Source organism: Corylus avellana, chromosome 7 (genome assembly GCF_965113065.1).
Source record: "Corylus avellana chromosome 7, dhCorAvel1.hap1.2, whole genome shotgun sequence".
NCBI classification, from domain to species: Eukaryota; Viridiplantae; Streptophyta; class Magnoliopsida; order Fagales; family Betulaceae; genus Corylus; species Corylus avellana.
Window position 1 is genome coordinate 806,099 of NC_142496.1, and position 24,454 is coordinate 830,552.

A 24,454-nucleotide genomic window follows, 5' to 3' on the forward strand; every position below is an offset into this window, starting at 1 on the left:
ATATCCCAATCATCGTCTTTATGAACCCTCCCAAACCTGAATGCATCATCCAAAACTGAGGAGCTGCCCTCCACAACTCTAACATCCTTTCGTTAAAAACTTAGAAGAGACATTGTTTTGCACATACACTATCTCTTATAAAACTAAGAAAATCTTCGATCCAGACTTGTTTCAATAATTGGTGCACTATTATCTTTGCAAGTCAGTGAGTTACTGAGTTTGCTTTCCTTTTAATATGATCAATAGACAAATTTTTCTCATTGTCAAGTGCAGGTTTTGTATCTTTGAGTTGCCCAAGTCAACTCCAACTTCTTCCTCCACTCTTCAAAGCTTGCACTATTTGTAATGCGTCACCTCCAAACACTTGATGCAAAGTCAAGTCTTCATTGAACACTGCAGCCGTCCAAACTGCTAAAGCTTTAGCCACTGTCGAGCTCCAAATATGGGGTTTTGTAGAACACATGGAAGCCAAAAACACATTTCATGATCTCATACTATCACTCCAATGCCTATATTCTTCTTTGTTACATCAACCGTCGCATCTCAGTTTACCTTTGCAACACTATAAGATGAATTTCTCATACTATCTGTAACAACTCAAATGTATGCTCGTTGATCCCGCAGTCTTGAAGAAACTTTGTGAAATTCCTCCAAATCTTTCTTGCCATCACTACCATCAACACAAAACCTTCTTCTTCCAATGTAGACTTCAAATCATCTATAATGTGTACAAAGTCACTCTCCAATCATTTCTTGTTAAAGGATACCTCCGTAGGATATGGCTAGTACTCTCCACACCTAAGCCACAAATAAGATATAAGATATGCCTTGACGTGCTAATTTGAGGTTTACTTCTATACTCGTAATATAATGCATTTTCAGGCTAAAAAAAGAAATGCTACATTCTCAAGGACTATTTTCAAAATTTTGGTTTCAAATTGATGTATTACCATCCCATCACTTTATGTCTTTATTTACTAAAACAATAGATCACATTGAATAATGATACATCAGTTTAGAGTCCCATCATGCATGTTGTGATGAATAATAGAAAAAGAAAAAACAGTATAGTAAATTGACAAATGAGATCTAAAGGTGCAAGGGAAGGATTACTCCACATGGAATGATCCTTGCCCAACATGTTCTTCAACTAGATAAGATATTCAACTCTCATGGTGTTTTGACATGTCCGCACAAGAGGGGGGAGGGGGATTTGAACTAGTGACATCTGCTTCATTAAGCGTGGTCCTAGCTGATTGAACTACCTCTTGGGGACAACTGTCATGGTGTTAAAAGTAGTATGATTTTAAAATGTATTACATCTTAGATGTGAGGAAAAGGTGAAACAAGCTTTAAATAAAAGGCACATATAATTGAAAGCAATGTAACCAATGTTGACAAAGTAGTTGAAATAAATGTGTACGTGGCCCATAGAAAAGTGTAGCAATATAAATTATTGAGGCATCCTAGCGTCAGCCATGGACCTATATCTCAATTAAGGCCACCTTTAACCATTGCCGTGTGGTTTTTGAAAGCTATGGTGCCAAACTAGCTTTAAAAATCTTTATTTTTTGAAAGTTAGTGTAGGCACCAAGTTCTAATGAGACAAAGGAATTGCCTCCTCCTCATCGGTATTACCCCTGATCACCACGTGAGGTGGTTGTAGCCATCAAATGGCATGTTGGAGTGGCCAACCACCTGGTTGGGGTCCGCTACCTAGGAGAAACACTATTCTAATGATTTTTTTTAAGAAATACTGGGATTGAGATCGCCTAAAATTTCATAAATGTATACTTGGCCCATAGAAAAGTGTAGCAATATAAATTATTGGGGCATCCTAGCATCAGCCATGGACCTATATCTCAATTAAGGCCTACTTTAACCATTGCCGTATTGTTTTTGAAAGTTATGGTCTAGCTTTAAAAATCTTTATTTTTTGAAAGTTAGTGTAGGCACCAACTTCTAATAAGACAAAGGAATTGCCTCTTCCTTACGTGAGGTGGTTGTAGCCATCAAATGGCATGTTGGAGTGGCCAACCACCCGGTTGGGGTCCGTTACCTAGGGTAGACACTATTCTAATGATTTTTTTAAAGAAATACTGGGATTGAGATCCCCTATAATTTTCTTTAAATTTGAGATTTTTAAGTTCATAAATCTCAGTCGTTCATCTCATCTAAGCTTCTTAAGACTTAGGATCTTCTCAATTTCAAATGAACTGGATAATATCCAGTTAGTTATAATGGAGGGTATTTTTGTCCCTTCAAAAAGTAAAAAGACAAAAATATCCTTCCACTATAATTAACTGAATATTCTAAGAGCATATTCAGCAGTGCTTGTAAACTAGCCTTTTAGTTAAATTTAACCATTATGTCAATTTTCCTTCCTCTAGTAGTACCTGTAAAATACCATTTTTCTCTACCGTTGCTACAGTTAACTTGCAAATATGAAAGTTTACTGTAGCACTCTCTCTCATTCCTCCATTCTCCCTCAACGCTCCCTTCCCTGAGACCTCTCTCCCTCGGACAAAAAATCAGCCCAGGGCAGTGCCTCATCTCTCTCCCTCAAACAAACTCAAATCTAACGATTCGAAGGACCATGAGTGCAGACATGAACCACTTCTTCCATACCAACAAGTCCACCCTTTCGTAGATCCTCTCTCTTCACCCTCTTGTTTTCCCTCTTCTTCCTCCTCTCATATTACCTCCTCACCCCAAGTTTGCTCTCTCCCAGCAGCTTGTAAATGGCAGGACTATTTCTAATTGATTCTCGGTTGGGTGGTGATTTTAGTGGAGTGGTCGGTGATTTGAGTTCATTTTGAGTAGTAAAATGAAAGTTCTGGAGATACTCTTATCAGTTCATTTGAAATGTAGATGATCATTTTCACTAAAATAAGTCATGTATCAGTATTTAATAAGGAAATACGGCTTATTAAATTTTTTGAGGTAGCTTCCTCATTAAATGCTGAAACATGTCTTAAATGAGATAAACAGTTGATATTTATAAATTAAATTTGAGAATATCAAATTTAAGGGAAAAATGAAAAATTAGTCCTTGTGGTTTACTTGATTTATAATTAACTCTTTGTGGTATCAAAATGAATTTAAAAGTCCCCGAAGTATGTCAAAAAAAACAATTTAATCACTACAGTCAAATTTTGTCCACTAATTTAACAAATTCAGTTAGTGGACACTGACTTAAATATGACAAGTATCACGATTTTATTAGTTTTAACGTTTCATGTTATCATAATCTGATAAGTCAGCGAACGAAATTTGACCATAGGGGCTAAATTATTTTTTTGGTATACCTTAGGAACATTTGAGTTCATTTTGATACTACAAAGAGTTAATTGCAAATCAAGTAGATCTCATTCCGAAATACTGTTACAGTTATTCCATTCTTAGAAAGAATAGTCATTTTGGATTTTTTAAGGATGAATAAGACAAATGCGATTGGGATGGGCGTGGACGAAGTCGGAAGATTAGCGCGTCAGACGATAGGGCAGGCGGAGATGACAAGTTGAGTGGTAACCAATTGTGCTGAAATTCTTGTACATGGATGGCCAGAGAGAGGAACATTCAAGATTCAAGATGGCCAGGATGTTTGATAGTGTACTAGTGCGGATACTGGATAGAGACCAGAGAGAGGAAGATTCAAGATTGTTGTGGAGTTAAATATTAAAAATAAAATAAAGGGTAAAATAAATAATCTATTATAACTTGTATTGAAAATGTTAATAAACAAAATACAATAAAAATAAATAAATATTTCTGATAATTAAAATTGTTAGTATTGTTGGAAATATGCTATAGGAGTTGTTTGCAACTCATTAAAATTATTGATTTTTTTGCATTTTATTTTGGAAAAAATGCAAAATTAGTCATTGTATACGTGATTTATAAGTAATTCCCTGTGGTATAAAAAGAACTCAAAAGTCCATAAAGTATGCCAAAAAAACAATTTAGTCTCTATCGTTAAATTACGTTCACAAATTTAACAGATTTTGTTAGTGTGATACTGACCTAAATAGGATAAGTATCACAATTTTATTGGCTCTAACGTTTCAAGCTAGCAGAATGTATTAAGTCAATGAACGACATTTGACTATAAAAACTAAATTATTTTTTTGCATAATAACTCGTCTTTTCTCACATCACAATCTAATTGACTTATCAACAAAAATAAAAAAAATAAAAAGAGAAAAAAAAAAAGGAAATAGAAAAAAGAAAAAAAAAAGTTGGCCGACATATAGCATAATCTATTAAGTCAATGAACAAAATTTAACTATAAAAACTAAATTATTTTTTTGCATAATGACTTCTTTTCTCACATCACAATCTAATTGACTTATTAAAAAAAAAAAAAAAAGTTGGCCGACATAGCTTTGTCTTCACCATCTGACACGTGGTTTATCTTTGCCAAACCATTTCCATTTGAGCTTAATTTTACACCCAAATGGATAAGCGACAATACCAAGATTTGATTCACCCATCTCTCTCCACGTGGCAACCCTCCTTTCGTTCGACTTTCGTTCCCATCCTCCACAACGCGTACTTTCCATCTGCCTAGCGTCGACTTTTCAAAACCGCCTACCATCATCCGTCGGACTTGACGTGGACGGTTGCACGTCAAGGTGAATGATGAAGATATTATCATATTACAACGAACATGGCCCCACCTTGATGGGACTCGCGAAATGACGTGTACGGCCCAGATTCAAAATCCAACACGACAATCGTCATTCCCTCCCACCACAATGCCCATCTTCCCGGAGATAGAAAAAGAATATTAAAAAAGTGAGAATCACCAACACCCCCCCCCCCCCCCCCCCCCTGTTAAAACCAATTTCTTTAGATAATTTTACGTGAAATTCTTAGGTTTTGAATAATTATTCTGCCATTTACATTTCGCAATTTTAAGCACATAATATTTGGTTTAGGATATTTACAAAATTAGGGAAATTTTAATACGTCAATAATTCAAAAAGGTAGTAAATGGCAAATATATTATGGAAAATAATTTGTAACATGACTAATATTATTTAGAGTAAAGTTTACTTGACCTCCTCAAACTACAACTTCAATGATAATCTACCTCTTAAACTATTAATTGCGATAATTTACTCTTCAAACTACCAAAACAATGATAATGTATTCGAAATTTTAACAAAATAATGAAATTATCCTTACTAAAATAAAAACAAAAATACTAAAATTTATTTTAGTATAAAATAAAATTATCCTTACGAAATTATCTCAATTTCATTAAGTGTGGTTTCAGCTAATTGAGCTACCTCTTGGAGATAGATAGTAGTTAGCTTTTAAAACCATATGTTATTAAAAATTCTCTATTGTTTGCTACACATTTAAAAAAAAAAAAAAAGCGTTTTGAAATGATATATTTTTTGTGATTTTATTTAAAATGATGGCTTTTAATTTATGAAATTGTTTAGGCCAAACAAAATTTTGTTTTATTTTTACTCAATATCGTATAATTAAAGCTAAATTTATTAACTTAATATGTGATAACAAAAAAAAAAAAAACTGTAGAAAATATATATTTCAAAAATAGAAAAATACTCTTACAAGATTCGAGAGAAAAGCGCGAGTGTCTCGACGACCATCACTTCCGACTCGGATCCTCCGCAGAGCTTGCGTATGCGAGCAGCGAGAGCACGCCGAGCAGGACGATGGAGACGACGCCGTTGAGGAAGAGCGGGAGCGAGGGGTCCGAAAGCTCGGGCGGGTCCGGAGCCGGAGCTGTAGGAGGGTGGGTATACCATCTGGGCGTGAACTCGATCGGGCACGAGTACTGCCACCTCAGGTTCCTCTTCATTCGGGGCAAGTACGTAGAGATGTACAAGCGTGATCCCAGCGAGAACCCCGGCATTGTAAGAGAAACGCACTTTTTCTCTTTCTCTTTTTTACTTTTTGGAGTTTTTTTTTTTCCTTCTCAATTTTATGTTTTCTGTGTATTCAGCTGTTTGTTTGATTGTTGAGGTGGATTTTCTTGGTTTCTTGGTTTTGATTTAATTGTGATAAATGTGGATGTGTGAAATTTTATGTGGAGTTTATTCGAATCACACCGCTGAAGAGGAAGATGGTGAACATCAGTTGGACAAGTCACAAGGCCCTTCAAGTTTATAGTAGTCCCAATTAGTTTGGTCAAACTTGAAGTGTTTGAAACAGTGTGGAACTTGGAAAGAAAAAAAATCCTAACGAGTAATGATAATGTCAAGTTAAAGAATCTGCGCTTTATGGTGACACCTTGAAGGTTTGGAAATTGGAATAGTGGATGTAGGGCGTGTTTGGCCTCACGAAATCGCGGCCAAAAGCTTGTTTTTAAACAAATTTGTGGAAATTGATCCGTTTGGAAGTCTGTTTGAAAAATATGGTGGTCAAATCACTGACAAGGGGTACATTTTTAAAGGCCAAACCACAATTTTACCAAGTTAATGGCATTTAAAAAAAAATCGCTATTTGGAATTTTTTTGATGAATATTAACTGCATTTTGAAATTGTTATTTTTTCAAATTGCATTTTGAAATTGGTACTTTTTCAAATTGCATTTTGAAACCGCTAAACCAAATGGACACTTAAGTAGTATAAACTATAGAGTGAGTTTAGTTTCAGTGTTGGCAAAATGGTTAGGATATCCAAGTTTAGCTTAATGGCTTTTCCTCATAGGTTTTTGGCTGAAGATTTTCTAGATCAGCAATGAAGAACCTTCGGTGGGAGGGATTTGATGAAGTCATGGTGAAGTGGGTGATAGATATGTTTCAATGGTTGATGATGCATTGGGTATCGGTGCACTATATGGATCCTGAATTGGTAAAAAATTTAATATAACAAGAAACCTGATCCAGCTGAACATAGAGAAAGATGAATTTTTAAATAAGAAAACCTTTAGAAAATAAGAAAAGTAAACTTAACCAAAACAAAGAGAACAAATAGAAATTTGTCCTTAACAAATATATGAGATTGTGATTATCTTGCAAAGAGGTTATTCTCATTTTAGAGTTTTCTGTTGGGTTTTAAATGTTGCTTTAGTTTCCTCCTATGGCTTCTGTGTTTTTGAGTTGGTAAGCCTTTTGTAGATAGTTGTTAATATAAGCTTTTGTCTCCTTTTTAAACAGTTCTTCGTTGCATAAGTAAGATTATGAACTCAAAAAGGTCGTACATGAGCAAAGTGAGAGAAAACCATCATACTATTTGAGAACAGAAACATAATTTGAGGATGCAAGTGTTGATTTTATAACATTGGTCTTGCTATAACACGTACTATTTGCTTCAACTTTTTCTTTTTATTTATTTTTATTGAATCTTGAACTTTATGTTCAACATTTTCTTGGTGCAGAAACCCATTAGGAAGGGTGTTGCAGGGCCCACACTTTTGGTGCAGGAGCTAGGGCGTCGGAAGGTCAACCAGGGAGTAAGGTCCTAGTAAATTTATGTGTCATCTGTATTGTTAATAATTTATGGATTGCCATCTTATTTAACTATTTATTCTGTTATTTTTATTTCTATCAGTTGTTCTGACTAGCGAAAAATGTTTGGATTTATTTATTTTATTTTTTACTATTTTGAGGAGATAAAGGAAGCAAGATTTTGCTGCTAATGCGATTCCTTTTTGCTAGGATCTTTATGTTTTAAAGTTTTACAATCGGTTGGATGAGGCGAAAAAGGGAGAAGTAAGTTTGTGGTTTCAAGTTATTCAGATCTTAAAAACTGTCACCTAGAAATTGAAAGTTCATAAAAAAAGAAAAAAAAAAAAGTCAGAATTGGCTCCTTTTTTTCCTGTTATGAGGACATGACTATCAATTGTGTGGATTTTTTCCCCTTAAAGATTGCTGTCGCTAATGCTGGAGAAGCCCGAAAATGGATGGAGGCCTTTGATCATGCCAAGCAACAGGTACAAGAAAATCAGCTAGAATGTTGTGACTTTCATAGTACAAATTATAAAATTATGGGGGGTTTCTGAGAAAAAATCGAACCTTTTTGGTGGTCCTTGTGACATCTAAGTCAAACTTTGTTTTTGCAAGTATTGAGAATGTTGTGTAGAACTAAAATTAACTTTTGCAGGATTACCAAGTTTTTTCCTCTCTTCATTTTTCTGAAACTTTGCTTTTGACAGGCTGAGTATGAGCTCTCAAAAGGAGGTAGTACGAGAAACAAACTGAACATGGAGACCGAGTATGCATTTTTTTTTTTTCTGAATTGATGATAGAGTTTACCTGAGTACTTGAACTGGGTAGAGTTTATTTTCAGAAAGGTCTTTGAACCATTTAAATGAGGATTGAGAGGAAACTGCCAGCTGATTCCACCTGGTAGATTGCTTTGTTAAAATGCAAAGCAAGCTCTTTATGAAGGGATTTTTCCATAATTAGATGGTACAATTTAAGCAAGGTTGAATTAGTCTAGGGTAAAGGTTTGGATTTTTTTTTGGTTCTATTATCTACTATTTTTATTGCTGGGTTCCATCTGATGCCGGGATCATTTCTTTAGGTTGCTCTTTGTATGTATACATAATACATTACAGGTGCACTAGCTGTCTTTTACGCGATAGATTCAAGCCTTTGTATTCCTTGGCATATGAAACTTTCTTACTCTTTTATACTTGTCTTATGTCTCTTAACCTTTTTTATACTGTGGAAGGATCAATCTGGAAGGACATCGACCTAGAGTGAGGCGATATGCACATGAGTTAAAAAAGCTTATAAGAATTGGGCAAGGTGATATTGCATGTGCATGGTTTGATTTATTTATGTTTGTAAAATACCATGCCTGTAAATTGAAGTAAGTCATTGCTGCTCTCTCATTTGGAACAGGGAAGCATTTGAATTAAGAGCTGAGCAAATATTCTGAACTTATATTATGCAAGATATTGTACATATAAAAAAAAAACTTACAAGTTGTTGTAATATACTATCAAAGTTTCTTATCAAATCTTCACAGTTTATTATTTTATGCCGTCAATAATATCTTTGATGTGAAATGAAGGCACACATTAATCTTTTATGCTTGCTTTTTGCGATTGTTACTCAGTTTCTTTATAACATATTGCTACTGTTTTTATTTATCAATATATATATTGCTACTGTTTTGACGTGGATTTTTCTATCATACTACTATTTTATATGATTATTTTAGTCAATAAATGATTCTTCCTACACATGATTGTATACGTTAGTATTTTATATTCTTGGAGTTGAAATATATTATCTATCAGTACTGATACATAATTTTCTCTCTTTCTGTTACAGGTCCAGAGACGCTTTTGCGCCAATCTTCGGATTTGGGTGCTAGAGTTAGGCCAGATCGGTACAGTGAAGTAGACAGTGGAGATACAATTGAGGCACATGAGTGGAAATGCGTGCGAACAATTAATGGTAATTTCTCTAGGCCTATTACTTTCTGCCTAATAGACCATCACTAGGCAATGTTTCTAGCTTTATTCTCCTGTCTAAAGTTGTTGCCCGTTCATTCCTGGTGGCTCCTTTCTTAAGATTTCACTTTTGTTTTCAAACATAACCATTCATTCTGCTGCTTAGCATAATACTGATGGTTATCGATATCTTTCACTAGCCTTCCTGTGGCCTTTTGGTTTTGTCAATCATTGACAAAGCCAGAGGTCCAAAGTTAAAGTACTGCTATAGATGGTGAGGCTCACTCAAATATGTCTAAGCCGTCATTGAGATCAGAGTCTTGAATGGGCATCAGGGCTTAATTTGTGTTGGCAGAATATAGTTTGTGGATTTCTTTTTCTTTGCTTCTTTTTTTATTTATTTATTTTTATTGTGATTAGAGTCTTGAATGGGTATTAAAGACTCAATTTTTTTATTGATGAAATTTGGGTAAAATTTATTACGTCTTCAGTTAGATTTGGTATAAATATCTTTATGCTTTTAAATGATTTTCTTCTCGGAATCACTTCAACTTATGTAGTAACAGAGAAAACAATGTAAAAGTTTAAATAAGGATAAATGTAAAATTAGTCCCTGTGGTTGGCCTAAATTACAAATCGCTTTATGTCGTATCAAAGTGATCTCAGAGGTCCGTGTGATATGCTAAAGAAACAATTTAGTCCCTAGAGTCAAATTCCGTTAAAACATTTGACAGATTCTGTTAGGTGCCATGTCCGCTATATAGTACTTAGAAAGAGATAGAGTTAAGGCCCAAATGGGTAGCAATTGAACACACACACACACACAATGTTAAATTAGAGTTAAAAAAAAAAAAAAAAAAAAAAAAGGAAGAAATTATGTATAGGCTAATGACCAGGGGAAAGAGTCTTTTACCTAAAAATATTGGATAATGATAAAATCTGTACTCATGGATAAGGACCTTCTCTGTATGGGCTGGTTAGTGGGTCAGTTAGAACAAGTGATGAAACGTATTCTAAAGTATACCCAGATACTTCATTGTGTAAATAATTATCCTGAATGGTTGAAAAGTCATTTAGGGCTTGTTAATACTCCTTCTACATACTTGTTATTATTATTATTATTATTATTTTATTTCAGGTGTTAGAATCTTTGAGGATGTTGCTGATTCCCAGGTATCTACTATTATCTCAATTTTTTTTCTTTGGAATAAGAATGACCACATCAGTTATCATAATTACTACTTTATCTTTGATTGTGGTTTTGTTAGTTCTGCTGGGAAATACATCCTGGAAAGTGTTCCAAATATCTAGATTGTTATTTTATTGTGAAGCTTGGGGAAAATATGACGTGTCTTCCCTTACCTTCCGGGGTTTATAGCTTTCTTTCCCAAAAATTGAATTCCATTACAGAACAATATCACCTGGAAGATTCTTAGTTGAGACAACAGATGCTTATGGCATTTGTTTTTAAACAAACAAAAAGTTCTATGCTTTTATTTTTTAATCATAAAGGCTTATTGGAATAGAAAAAGTGAAATAATTATGATACATGGACAAAACATATGGCCGGAGATACACAAGGGAATGATCTTTGATTGACGCGAGGGAGATCCTTCTGCTAGATGTTACTTTATTTTTCTCTTTTGATAAGTCACTTCTTTTTGCTGCTCATCTTGGTGCCTATGAGAATGAGAAGCATATGATAAATGTGTGATTTAAATCTAAATTTTTTGACAGCTTGGGTCATTATTATTTAAATTTTAATGAATTTCGATTACTTATATATATATATAATTTAAATGGAAATTGCTCGGGCTTTTCATTAACTTTAGACAAAGGGAATAACCAAATTGCAATTTCTTCTCACTATCCCGTTGCGTGCTCATCTTCAGTGTACTGTTAAGCCTCTGCCGGCATCAAATCTGATAGTACCTGAATTAACCTCCCAATTTTGTATATTGTTATAATATTTGATGATAAGTAGATTGAGATTTACAATACACAACTACTTATAAAAAAAAAAAAGAATAGAACAGAGATTTAATAATTTATAATACACAACGGCGCCTTATTTGTCTTTACACCTAAAAAACTTCTGCTCACCTCAGAGACCTTGTTGCTTATAAAAACCTAAATAAAATAATTCTTTGATGTATAGATATGTCTCAATTACTCTCTCATACATGCAACAATGTAGTTGCTGTCACATTATGTGGAAATCAAGCTTGATGAATAGATAAAAATAAGATCAATGAGTTAATTTTTAACTTAGGGGCGCCTCTCGCTATTCTTTAATAAAATCTATCATTACTTATATATATATATATATATATATATATATATATATATATATATATATATTTGTTTTATTCTCCATGTACGTGAGCTGTATCCCTTTTGTTTTATAAATTATTTCACAAAATATAAATTGTTGAGGTCTATGGACAACTTAGCCTAGAAAGTGTTTCTTGAATTATCCCAATCTCTTCTCTCCTTTCATTTTTGGAAGTATTTCATACCTAATAATACTTAACTTTTATATTTACATGAAAGTTAATTTTTTTTTTTTGATAAGTAATAAGTTTTTTTTTTTTTTGATAAGTAAAAGTTAATATTATCAGAGACAACGTGTGTGAATTTTTCCTGGATTGGTGAGCACATCAATAAGTACACTGTTATTTGAATGTTTCAAATTTAATTTATGGTCGGCGTATTGAATAGAAACTATAGTTCCATGCAATTTGTGTTTGAATAATATTTTCCAAATAGCTTTCTTTCTCTTTATGTTTGTGGTTGAAACTTGCTTTGGAACTGATATTTCTTTGCTGATGTTTCTTTCTTTGGAGCTGAAGTAATTATTATTTTTTTTGTTAACCAGATATATTGCCTCAAGTATTGCATTAATTATTTTTTGCTCTATGTAGAGTGGTAAAGGAGTTCTTGTGAAGTCAGTTGGTGTTATTGATGCAACTGCAGATACCGTTTTTGAAGTGATTTTAAACATTGACCGACGTCAGAGATATGAGTAAGCTGCTTATATTGTTTTCTAGAGTGACAGTTGCATTGTATTTAACTTCAACGTCTTATATAATTATCTTCACAGGTGGGATACGTTGACAAGTGACTTGGAGGTGATAGATTCTTATGATGGGCACTATGACGCTGTCTATGGGACATACGATCCAAAATATCTCACTAGGTAATGTCATTAGATATATCTAGCTGTTTCTGCTTCGAATTACATGATTTTACTTAGATTTTCATCAATACATGCACTGTTAGAACTGTCGGACATTTGTTGAGATGTCCGGAAGTTTTAGGTATATTGGGACTAAAATGGAATACATGAATATTAGTTTAGTAAAATTTAGGAATAGAAATGATGTCCGGATGAAAGTTGAGGACCAAGAGATACCTCAAAGTGAATTCTTGGACCGGTTATTCTTGAGGAAAATGTGATTCATGATTTTGTTCATGGATTAAGGTAGGATGGATGAAGTGGAGCAGGGCATCTAAAAATGTTGTGGTTGAAGAATACACCTTACCGAGCTAAAGATTTTTTTTTTCAAAACTGCTAATAAGCACATGCAATTTTGCTTATGAAACAATGCTTTTCAAGTAAGCACGAACTCTTGTGATGTGTATTCCCCTTCTCCTTGTCGTCAATGTACGCTACTAGGAGACTCAGTGTGATGCCCCAAAGTATTTAACTTGTAAGTAGCCTTGAAATGTCACTAGCAACATCTCCAGATTCATTTAACAGGTAAATGATCTGAAGAGTTACCACAACTCCTCAACATCAGTTAACTATGCAGTGAAAAGGTTATATCTTTTTGTTTTTTGACAACCACAATAGCTATAAGACTGAATCACCACAAGTAATAATAACAATGACCAGAGTACTACTATATCACAATTTAACTGAAGCCATTATACTCATAACCTTTTTTTTTAAGTGATCGAAATATCATAAAAAAGGAAAAAGTGCTACTTTGGTGCATAGGGAGTCTACAGACTAAACAGGAGAAACAACTAGCTAGGGCTAGAGGGGAAAAATAAATCATGAAAACTAAACACCCAAGGAGCTACAAACATAGTTGTCTAAATATAGAGTAAAAAAGAGAAAGGACTCAAGCTCCACCAATGTCCTATCGCGGTCCTCAAAACTTAAGTTTTTTATTTCCTCCAAAGACACCACAAGAGGCAAGAAGGCACCATCTTCCACACAGTAGCACTCCGAGTGCTACCACCAGTCCACCAACAAGCAAACAAGTTAGCTACTGTACAAGGCATCACCCAAGACAACCTAAAACGACTGAAAAAAGTCATTCCATAAGGTGCAAGCAACTTCACAATGCAGGAGAAGATGGTCTACGGACTCCTCTTTCCTCTTGCACATACAACACCTATAGACTACAATGACATATTGCTTCATAAGGTTGTCTATAGTAAGGATTTTCCCTAAGGCCGCTGACCAAGCAAAAAAGGCCATTTTCAAAGCAATCTTCGTCTGCCAAATACCCTTTCAAGAGAAAGGACTGCCATCGTTACAAGTAAGAACGCTGTAAAATAAGCTAACTACAAACAACCCTTTCCTGGAGGGAGACCACCAAAGCTTGTCTTCACCATCCCGTTTCACTCTATCTGAGTGCAACAAATTGAAGGATGGTCATACATCGTTGGGACAGTTTTAGGATGGTCATACATCGTCGGGACGGTTTCACCGTCAAGCTGTTTCCAAGACTGTTAGAACGGTCTGACCATCAAGATAGTTCTCGGATCGTACAAAAAATCTGAACTCAAAAAATCCTACCTTTAATCCATCTAATACATTCTAAGGCTTAAAAAAACTTCATTTCACTAACCTAGACACTAATCACATCCTAAAATGAAGCTCAAACGCTAAAATCTCAAGATTTATCCCCAAAAAAAAAATCATAACATTTCTTTCAAAAACCAAGGCTTTTATCTCCAACACTTCAAAAATCAAAAGGACCTACACAACACCACCTTTAGCAGTTGGAGAGACATTCTTAGCATGAAACTTGAAATAGAACATACCATCCACAAAACTTCAAATCACTAACCCTAAAGTCGTCATCTTTCATCACAAAAACTCAACTTTTTCCTTCCAAAATACACACACCAAATTTTACTTATAGGAAAAAAAAAAAAATACACGCACCAAATTAAATACATCAAATAGCTAAACTCAATATAAACTCATAACAAAACCGAAATACTACAGAGTTAGGATAACCTTTCTTAGGTGGCTGTAAACTCACATAAATGGGCGTCTAAGGTTTGATTTGGAGTTTTAAAGACCCTCCCCCATGCCTATGCAACTTGGCTTCTTCTGATTCGCATGCAAACTGTCACCATTCGAATGGTCTTCATATCATTTGGATATTCTTGCTAAGGTGGGTCATCAAGACGACTTTTGGGTCGTTCAGACATCTTTCTTGTTTTTCCGTTATCTACTAATTTCTCCTATTTGTTTAAAATCTCATTTTCTTATCCAACTCTATTATAAACACTTGGGCACTAATTAGGGTGCCTTTAAGGCTAATTTAGTGTTGGGCATTATACTAAGCAAGGTAACTTGCTTGCAGTCTAGAACTAACAGCCTCCTGCCTGCACTCTGTCAAACACTTTCTTCAAATTCAAGGTCTTCTTCAACCTGAGATTTGATTCAATACCTTGGTGTATGTCCAGGACAGATGATGCTTGTGAGTGTTCTATGGAACTATATGTGTTGGTAGTAAGGAAATAGCACATTAAGAAAAAATGGATATGTCAATGATAGTGACTTCAATTGAGAGCTAGATGAAGGAAATTCTTTTAAAATTATTGGCAATGTAATGAAGACATGAATTGAATTGGTGTTGGTGAGTAACATAATTCAAGAAGGCACCAACAGGGCAAGAAAGTGCAGAATGGCACAAAAGGACCTAATGGCGGGTATTTCTCTACATGGAGCATAATGGCATGAAAGGATTAATGTAGCCTGCCCAATGTAGCAGGGTTAAGAATAAATTGATTTGAGATGTTGAATTTCTGAAGTTTATCCCTGCATAAGAAATTATGTTTCTATCATAGGCATTTTTATTTATTGTCCTTCCTCATTCTTTTACAATATCAAAACGGAGATACATGTTAGGCTGAAACAACTTATCAAAAAGAAAATTAACCTTTTTTTTTTTTTGATAAATAATGTATATTCAAACAGTGCACAGAGGGGCGCAACCCATGTACCCATGTATACAGGAAGAATACAAGAGAACTCATTTTGCAGAGGGTTTTTTTTTAAAAAAAAAATCCTGAAGGAAACAATATAGTTTCATTAATGATTTTGAATGCCAAATTAATATCTACATAAACCAATGGTTACCACTTAAACCAAATACTGTTTTTAATTGTTTGCATCTGATATCCTCATGTCTTTTATCATTCTTGGGTCAATGTCTAAGCAATAATTGGAAATTAAAACCCATGGTTGTTTACTAATTTATTTTATTGGTAGCTGTGCATTCATAAAAAATAAATAAATGAAAATTATTGGTAGCTATGGGCCTTTTGTTTTTCCTAGTTTCAGTTGAACCGGTTAACTCATGACTTGATAATTAAAAGAAGAAGAAATAATCTTGATGATTTTCAAATCTTTAAGCCCACATCTGCCTTCAACACAATGAGCTGGCCTGCTAGGTTCCCTGTTCTAGGTTCAATGCCCATCATATCATTGTCAGTGCACTCTGCATGCCCCGGTTTCCTTATTATTTATTTCTTAGTCATCAACATCCAAAGCTTACTGTTCTAACAGTTATAATTTATGTTTTTTTTTTTTTTTTTTTGGTTATCTTTAGTATGACAATTAATGTTTAATGGAGACCGTAATACATTACTTAATAAATATCAATTGCTTCGCTTAATGTCTTTTCAACTTCATTTTGTTTCATGCTACATGATATGAATGGCAGGTGGCATTCCAAGAGAGATTTTGTCTTCTCCCGGCAATGGTTTCGCGGACAGGATGGAACATATAGTAAGTAAATAAGGTTCCTTATAAGCAATAGGGTGATTTCAAAATAGAGGGGTATGGGAGCACGTGGTGTTGGAAACATCTGTAATGCTAACTATAAAAATCCTGTTGGCCTTGATTATGTACTATGATTTCATCCTTTACTCTGAGAATGCTTTACATGATTTTTTGCAAGAATGGGTGGTAGTAAATGGTTTTGAAAAACAAAGAAATGGATGGTAATTAATAGTCTCTAATTAATTTAGGTTTCTGTAAAGCTAAGATGCTTTGGCTCTCTGAATGGGAATGTTTCAGAATTTAAGTCCTTGCTTTTATAGCTAGTTGCCACAAGCCAGGAGGCTCTACTATTAAATGATCTACAAAAGGCATGTAACAGAAAGCTAGTTAAAAATTCTAACTCGAATTGCCTGTGGTGATATGACTTTTTTGCCGTATTTTAATACAAGAAATCTGCTGTTTGCCTTTGTACTTGTCTGACATATGCTATGCATTTATTCATGCAGCTATCTTGCAATTGCCAGCTCCAGCTTTAGATAAAAAGAAGCCTCCAAGATCTGGTTATCACCGTACAAAAATCAACCGTAAGAAATTTTGTTTGATTCTTTTAAAGATATCTATAAGATTGGCTTTTTAACTGCAATGATGACATCCCTGCTCCCTTTTCTAGACTCTATGCGAGTCAACAGCTACTCAGTTTGTTGTGTATACATTTGTGAGGGTTGTGTCACACATTAAAGAAATATAAAAAAAAAAAAAAAAAAAAGAATACTTAAGTGGACCCAATCCCATTAGCTTAGGATTTTAGGCTAGAAGTGGTGCCCTAATGTGTATGTTAATTTACAATGTGTATGTTAATTTACTTTTGTTTGACTCTCCTTGTTGCTTTTCTCCCTAACAATTGGTATCAGAGTCCATGGTTAGCTTTCGTTGCTGCTGATACGAGCGTCTTAATTTGACTCCGGTAAAAAGAGTGTGGTTTCTCTTGGAGTATGCGTGACACTCTTGTGTGTGGGGGAGTTTGGTCAATATGAAAGAGACTCATAAGTGAGGGGAGATTTGTTGTGTATACACTTGTGAGAGCTGTGTCTCACATTAAAGAAATATAAAATATATAAAAAAAGAAAAAAAAGAAAAAGAAAAAGAGAGAGAGTACTTAAGTGGATTCAAGCCCATTGGCTTAAGCTTTTGGGCTAGAAGTAGTGTTCTAATATGTATATTAATTTACTCTTGTTTGACTCCATTGGTGTTTCTCTCCCCAACACAGTTTATCATACCGAACAAATGGACTAGTACATTGGTGCATTATGTACATGATATACAGATGGCATCCCCGCCCCCCCCCCCCCCCCCCCCCCCCCCCCCCACCCCCCTATTTTGATGAGTAACATGCCCAATTATTTGTTTGCCATAACTTTTCAACCTTTGCTTCCAGCTAATGAAAGTATTCAATTAGGTTGTTGCTTTTATAGTAATTCATGACATAACTTTGTAGTAGAGACTGCTGCTCTAGAGTTGGGAGTTGATGCATGTTGTGAAAGCTTGGAAATCCATCAAGTATTTCCCATGAACCATTTTAAGACTTCGTGAGAAAAAAAGGATTTGATACCCACTGTGATCCTGGTTTGCTGTATACACACACACCCACACACAGAGTTCTGTACAGATATTTTGACTGTCTTGATAGCAAGCTTGAGCTTGTTTTCACTGTTCATGGCTTATTGAGAACTCTTTTATTGGGTTTTTTAGTTTCACATTCTTGTTCATTGGTGAAGGTTGAGTGTAAATATTTTAATAAAAAATCTCAATTAAACAGATAAAACTTATTAACTTGTTTTCTTTGTTTTGCATTGTAGCATCTACCTGGGAGATTACAAGTTTAAACACACCCATTGGTTCAAATGCTCCAAAATGTCTTGTAACTCAAATGTTAGAGATACATTCTTCACGATGGTTTGGATGGAAGCAAAACCACTGCTCAAAGTTTGAAAAGAGTGTTCCTTACGCACTACTATGCCAAGTGGGAGGTTTGCTTATCTAATATTTCTTGTTATTATCTAATTTACAGTCTGAATGGTTTAGAGTCAAGAAAGGCTCCTGAGACCATTAATCATATATGGTCCCATACAGTCAGGTCTATGATCAGTTTTAGAAAGCTTTGACCTATCAAAGATAGTACATGGTGGAGATTCTTCACTAGTCTCAGAACTTCCTAAGTTTAGCTCAGACTCAAGTTTCAATTTTCTTATTCAAACTTTGTGAACACGGACTTTGATCTTCTATACGGTGTACTAGCAACAACCAACACCCCAATGATGTGGTTAGAGCTTTGGGAAGCAAAACAACAGGGGTAACAGAACTGCTAAATGTGATAATTCAATGGCATGATCTTTTCTGAGCACAACAGCAATACTTCTAACATGGGTTTACACATTTCTTGTGTTGCATAGCTTTTGCAAACTGTCTTTGACTAAGCTTTAACACAAAAGATGCTGAAGGGCATCCTGCCACATCAGTTGAATGATTTGAGAACAATTCATATTGTCATGGGGAAGAACTCCGATATTTAGTTTTTTGCTTTTAGGGTTAAAAGCCAGGAATAGGAGAGAAAACGAGGTTTATTAAAGAGACTTGGTTCAGGTAAAAAAGAGAAGAAGAAAAGAGAGAACTGCCTAATTTTGATAAACATGGATTAAATTTCTTTTCCGATGGTATGATCGCGATGTTAATTTTAAGTATCTTTTAATGCTAAGCAATAATGAGAACAACATAGGTCAACAATGATGGTAATCCTATGAAATTCTATTGCACAAATCGTTGATGAAATGTTTATTCCATTGGTAGTGATGTTTTAATGGTTAATGGGTGGCCAGGTCTAAAGGAATATATCGGAGCAAACCCTGCTCTCAAATTTGAATCTGTGACCACAGTCATCCATTCAAAAATCTCTGATGTTTCCTTCTTCAATAGTGAATATGACGACGCAGAAGTGCAGGATGAGTTTTATGATGCAATTGCTGGTGACTCATCATCATCCTCAGAAGATGAAGAAAGTGACAATGATGAAGAACATGACAATAAGGTTTTATCTTTTCTGCCACTTTTATACTAGAAATAGAGTACTTTTGGGGTCTGATTGAATGCAACGTGCCCATATATGGAAACTATCATTTGTAAATTTCCAGAATTTAATATCAGTCCCTCAAATTTGTCAGGAAATGAAAGCGAAGCTGAAGAATATTTCTTGGGCCATCACAGGCTTAGCTTTGAAGCGAACATCAGGTCTGCCACATTAATGGTTGTAATTGAAAAGACATATCAAACAGTACTCTATATTAGTGTAGCCAACAGTCATAAATGGAAGATATCTATTTTACAATTGTTTTTTATCATTCTCATACGAAATTCAATTGCCAAATTAGGTTCTTAGCTCAAAAGATGTTTGCTACTGTAGAATGCTAAAGTTTAATTATAACAGGTAATCCTAGATGAGGGCTGGCCACCAAACACGCAGCTTATTTTTCCAGTGCTACCTCTTTCCTTTATAAAAGGAGGAGATTAGTGTTTCTAGTTTACCTAAAGGAGATCATAATTATATGCCAATAATATTTGGATATGATTCTTCTTGTTTGTTTGTCATATTTGGGAATTTCTATTTTTCATTGTAAAGTATTCAAAGATCCTTTGAGGAAACATGCTTCATGAATTGTTTAGTAATGATGAAAAACTTGTGTATTAATTTTGTCTGCTCCAGTAACATATGGCATAAAAATCGAATCTGTAATTTGTCATTCTTTTTCCCCATCCATTGCAAAGTACTCAGTACCAAAATATTTGGTCATTCTCAATGCAGCTCGAGATGCAAATAAGGAACTAGAACCTACTGTAACTCCTATGATTATTGATCCAACCCAGTTTCATGGTTCATTGCACAAAGGAAAGGATGACACAGGCACAAACTGTTGGACTTCTCCAAGTGGTACGGGATTTATGATCAGAGGAAAGAATTACCTAAAAGACAATATGAAGGTGGGTTTTGCTCTCCTTTTTGAGCTATTTGTACATGTTGCAGTGACCTTATTAGTCCATTTGTGTTATTGTGTTATGTATTTTGTTATGGCACATTAAGAGAAAAACAGCAATTGCATTGATGTATCTCTTCTCTCCTTATAGAGCTACTTACCTAAACTCTATCTATTGGAAGTTGTTCTATCTCTAAAACTTCATGACTAGTTTATCCATGAATTAAGACCATTTGGCTACATCATGGACTGATTTGCAATAGACAGTTTCCACGGTTGACCTATGAACTTATACCATCAACTGAAGTTCACAGATTTTATTTGATGTGCCATGAAACATCTATCTCATTTGTCAAGCTCTTGACCTGCTAGAACTCATGTTTGACTTTAAAGGTCTGCATTAGTTTGTTCTTTTCTCTTGTCCATTGTCATGCACAGGCTGTTTTGGATTTCATCTGGTATTAGTAATATGAGGGCATGATCTGGAAATGTGAAGAAAATAAGTGCATATGAAGCATGGATATGTGACCAAAGCATATAAGCTTGTTGTGCAATTGTCCTGGAACAATAGCAGATATATATATATATATATATATATATATATATATATATATATATATATATATTTTCAGTTCAGGGATTGGCGAGCTTAGAGTTGCGTCCTACTTTAATATTTTAATATCTGCAGCACAGAGTAGCATTGTCCTTAGTTTAATCTGGTATTCGTTCTTCAAAAACAAGGTGCTAATATGTTGGGTGGGATCTAAAACATACTCATGCGTCTTGTGAACGTTGTACTTTCCTTTATTCTTAATTAACATAAGAACATATACATACTTTAAGAAATGCACAGCTATGTTATTTTATAGTCACCAGAAGTGTGACTTACTCTTACTCATGTTCTAACTACTGTGTAACTTCTAAAATTTGAATCTCTTTTTTATTTCAGAATTTTGAACATCTTGTTTGGATCAGTGGTTTTATGTATTTTGTTATACAATTTACTGTCACTGTTTCATGGCTCATAAATTCTAAACATCTTAATGTATTTGTTTCTTTGTCAACAGAAATAAATATTGCGGTAAACAATGATATAGTTTACTCCTCTGAGAGCATACACAAGCATTTTACTCTAATTTGCCAAAAATGATGTCTGACCCATTTCTATGTTCTTGCTGAAAGCTTAATGCATGAGTTCTGTAAATTTACCAGTAATGGAAACTATACTCTTTTTCAGGTAATGGGAGGAGACCCGCTTCTCAAGCTCATAGCCGTTGATTGGTTCAAAGTCGATCAAACCATAGATGGGATTGCACTGCATCCTAGGTGTCTTGTTCAGGTAGAAATACGGTGTTCGTAATTAGTTGCTTCTTATTCTTAGTTCTTAACCTGAAAAGTTTCTTCTGTCTCTTGGCTCTTCTCTTCTCTATTCCAGTCAGAAGTAGGAAAAAAACTTCCATTCATCCTTGTCATTAATCTCCAGGTATGTGTATAAATGCCTTCTAGATTCATTTTACCCTATCACATATAATACCAATGCAACGCGAAGAACTAAGGATCTTTGCCTACTCTTTTCAGTTCTATGGAGTATATATTGATTGTAGTTATTTTTTCATAATTTTCACGCTAGAGTACTTTTTCTACAAAATATGATTTGACCTTCTATGATGCTTGATGAACTAATTTGAAGATGTCCTGAAATTTTTTTGATTGTTGTTATGGAGCAAAAAAAATGGCTCAGCAATACAGCAGAAGACTGAGTGGAAAATGAAACTGATTTTGCAATAGCAGAATGAATGACTTAAACATGTTATTCAGTTACTGATATTTTCTCATTTAGGTTTCGAAGACAAAAAAGAAATATAGTTGGGTTAGGCTTTCTCTTAGCTCATTTTCCTCTCATTATTTTGCTTAAAATGGCATCTAGAGATATGCATCATGTAGTGTCTTATGATCTTCTTTGGTGCTACAAGTGTCAGTTTGGCCTTCCAAGTAGGAGAATATATCTTGATTGCCCTGTTCCAGGTTCCTGCCAAACCAAACTATGGTTTGGTCCTTTACTATGCTGCAGACAGACCTGTAAAACAAAGTTCTTTGCTGGCTAAATTTGTGGATGGAAGTGACATGTTTCGGGATGCAAGATTTAAACTAATTCCTAGTATTGTTGAGGTATGAAATGCTCAAAGTATAAAGATTCTGCAATATTTTAGTGGCTTATGTCGGTTTTTCCCTTGATGGCATTGAGCAGCTGATGGTTTTTAATGGGTGCAGGGGTATTGGATGGTCAAGCGTGCAGTTGGAACAAAAGCTTGCTTATTGGGGAAAGCTGTAACCTGCAAATACTTGAGACGAGACAACTTTCTGGAGGTAAAACTACCCAAATATTTCTCTATTGTCTTGCCTGTGTTAGGCATGCTGATGATCACTGCATATATTTATAAGGTGAATATGTTAATGGGATGTCAAGTACTATGAAATAACTGTAATATTTAGTATTGCAAAACTGAGTGAAAGAACAGATTGAGTACTATTGTACATGTTTCTCCACTGCATTTCTTCTCTCTTTCGACTAAATTACATTCTCCCTCTGTGCTCTCTGTGTGCGTGTAAAAATGACTGCCAAAATTCCTATTATGCAGATTGATGTGGATATTGGATCATCCTCAGTAGCAAAGAGTGTCATTGGCCTTGTTCTGGGATATGTCACAAGCATAGTTGTTGACCTTGCAATTTTGATAGAGGTTTGTCCTTTTCTGCTATTATATTTGCAAAAGAAGGATTCTTCTGCTATCATCTCTGCTCTTTTTTTGGTGTGCATTTGAGATTGTGAATGGGTCTTGAACTTTTTATAGTTGTTCACCATGAATGTCAATAGAGGTTTCACCTTTGTGATTCCAATATATTATGGCACATAAATTCTTTTTTGTGATACACTGCTCTCTGCTGGTACAAAATTGAGATTATGAATGTTTTTGTGCCTTAAAGATATGTACTGCTTTTGTAATTTAGGTGACTGATTGAAACAAAATTCAGTAATTATTATTCCCAATCCTGTGTTCAATCGTTCATCAATTCATAACAAATGACTCAATTAATTGTCTAGTACTGCATTACAAATGACTCAATTAATTCAGCTTTAACCATGCATGTCATACACAATTGGATATTGACAGTTGGTTGTTTGCAGGCGAGGGAAGATGCAGAATTGCCTGAGTACATTCTTGGTACTGTTCGACTAAATCGTGTGAGGCTCGACTCTGCTGTACACTTTGAAATTTGAGGTTTTCATATGCCAACATTCTTTAATTATCTTGGTCGTCATGATTGATACTATAAAGTTAATTAGGGCCCTTTTTCCAATGTTTTCCAGTCTATACAGAATAAATCTTCACAGAAGAGATTTGACATGTAAAATCGAGTGATATATGAAAAGAAAGCCTCCATATGTCCAACTTCTCAGCTTAAATCTTTTCTTTTCTTTTTTTTTTTGAACTCTCTTGGTTGTAATTGAATAATGAATTTTATTGAAAGATCGGCATGAGAATTCATTAAGAGAACTTACAGAAGAAAACGACAAGGCTTCCGAGGAAAGCAGAAGGATAAATAGCAAACCCTTCGATTACTTATCAAAAGAAATCGCAAACCCACGAGAATCTAACTAATTGCCGTTTTCTGGAGCCTATAAAAAAGCCCAAAATGGTGTAACCTCTACCCCACAACTCTGCATCTACCGTCTAAATTAACATTTGTTGTCTGCATAGACCCTAAAAATTGAGGCTTTATTTTTATTTTTTTATTTCATAAAATATGCAGCCTAGCTTTAAAATGTTGCATTTTTGGTGCCCTTCACTTGATATCCTCGACATGAAATTACTTGCATATTGGAAAATGACATGCATGCTAGAAAATGGCCAAGTAGAAGGAAAACAATTCACCTCTTTTTTCATTTTCTCCCTCAGGAGCGAAGTCGGGGTTGACAATTTGGCCCTTTTGACATATTGATGTAGGATA

General features: G+C 34.7%; 1 protein-coding gene across 2 annotated transcripts; it reads left to right on the forward strand.

Annotated features, from left to right (window-relative positions):
* Nucleotides 1-5,580: 5,580 nt before the first annotated feature.
* Nucleotides 5,581-23,895, forward strand: LOC132185811 (ENHANCED DISEASE RESISTANCE protein (DUF1336)). Of its 2 annotated transcripts, XM_059599603.2 has the most exons (22): nt 5,584-5,891; nt 7,358-7,432; nt 7,638-7,691; nt 7,847-7,912; nt 8,135-8,193; nt 8,656-8,732; nt 9,264-9,389; nt 10,524-10,558; nt 12,310-12,410; nt 12,489-12,584; nt 16,363-16,427; nt 16,928-17,005; nt 18,278-18,448; nt 19,295-19,503; nt 19,637-19,703; nt 20,275-20,450; nt 21,681-21,782; nt 21,879-21,926; nt 22,469-22,612; nt 22,715-22,810; nt 23,083-23,184; nt 23,631-23,895. In XM_059599603.2, exons 1-22 carry the CDS (start codon nt 5,691-5,693, stop codon nt 23,721-23,723), a joined length of 2,241 nt encoding a protein of 746 aa, XP_059455586.1. In that variant the 5' UTR covers nt 5,584-5,690; the 3' UTR covers nt 23,724-23,895. The 2 variants fall into 2 exon arrangements, 1 of the variants encoding a protein (XP_059455586.1); XR_009440643.2 differs by lacking the exons at nt 23,083-23,184; nt 23,631-23,895 and having other exon boundaries at nt 5,581-5,891; nt 22,417-22,612; nt 22,715-22,805.
* Nucleotides 23,896-24,454: the final 559 nt, after the last annotated feature.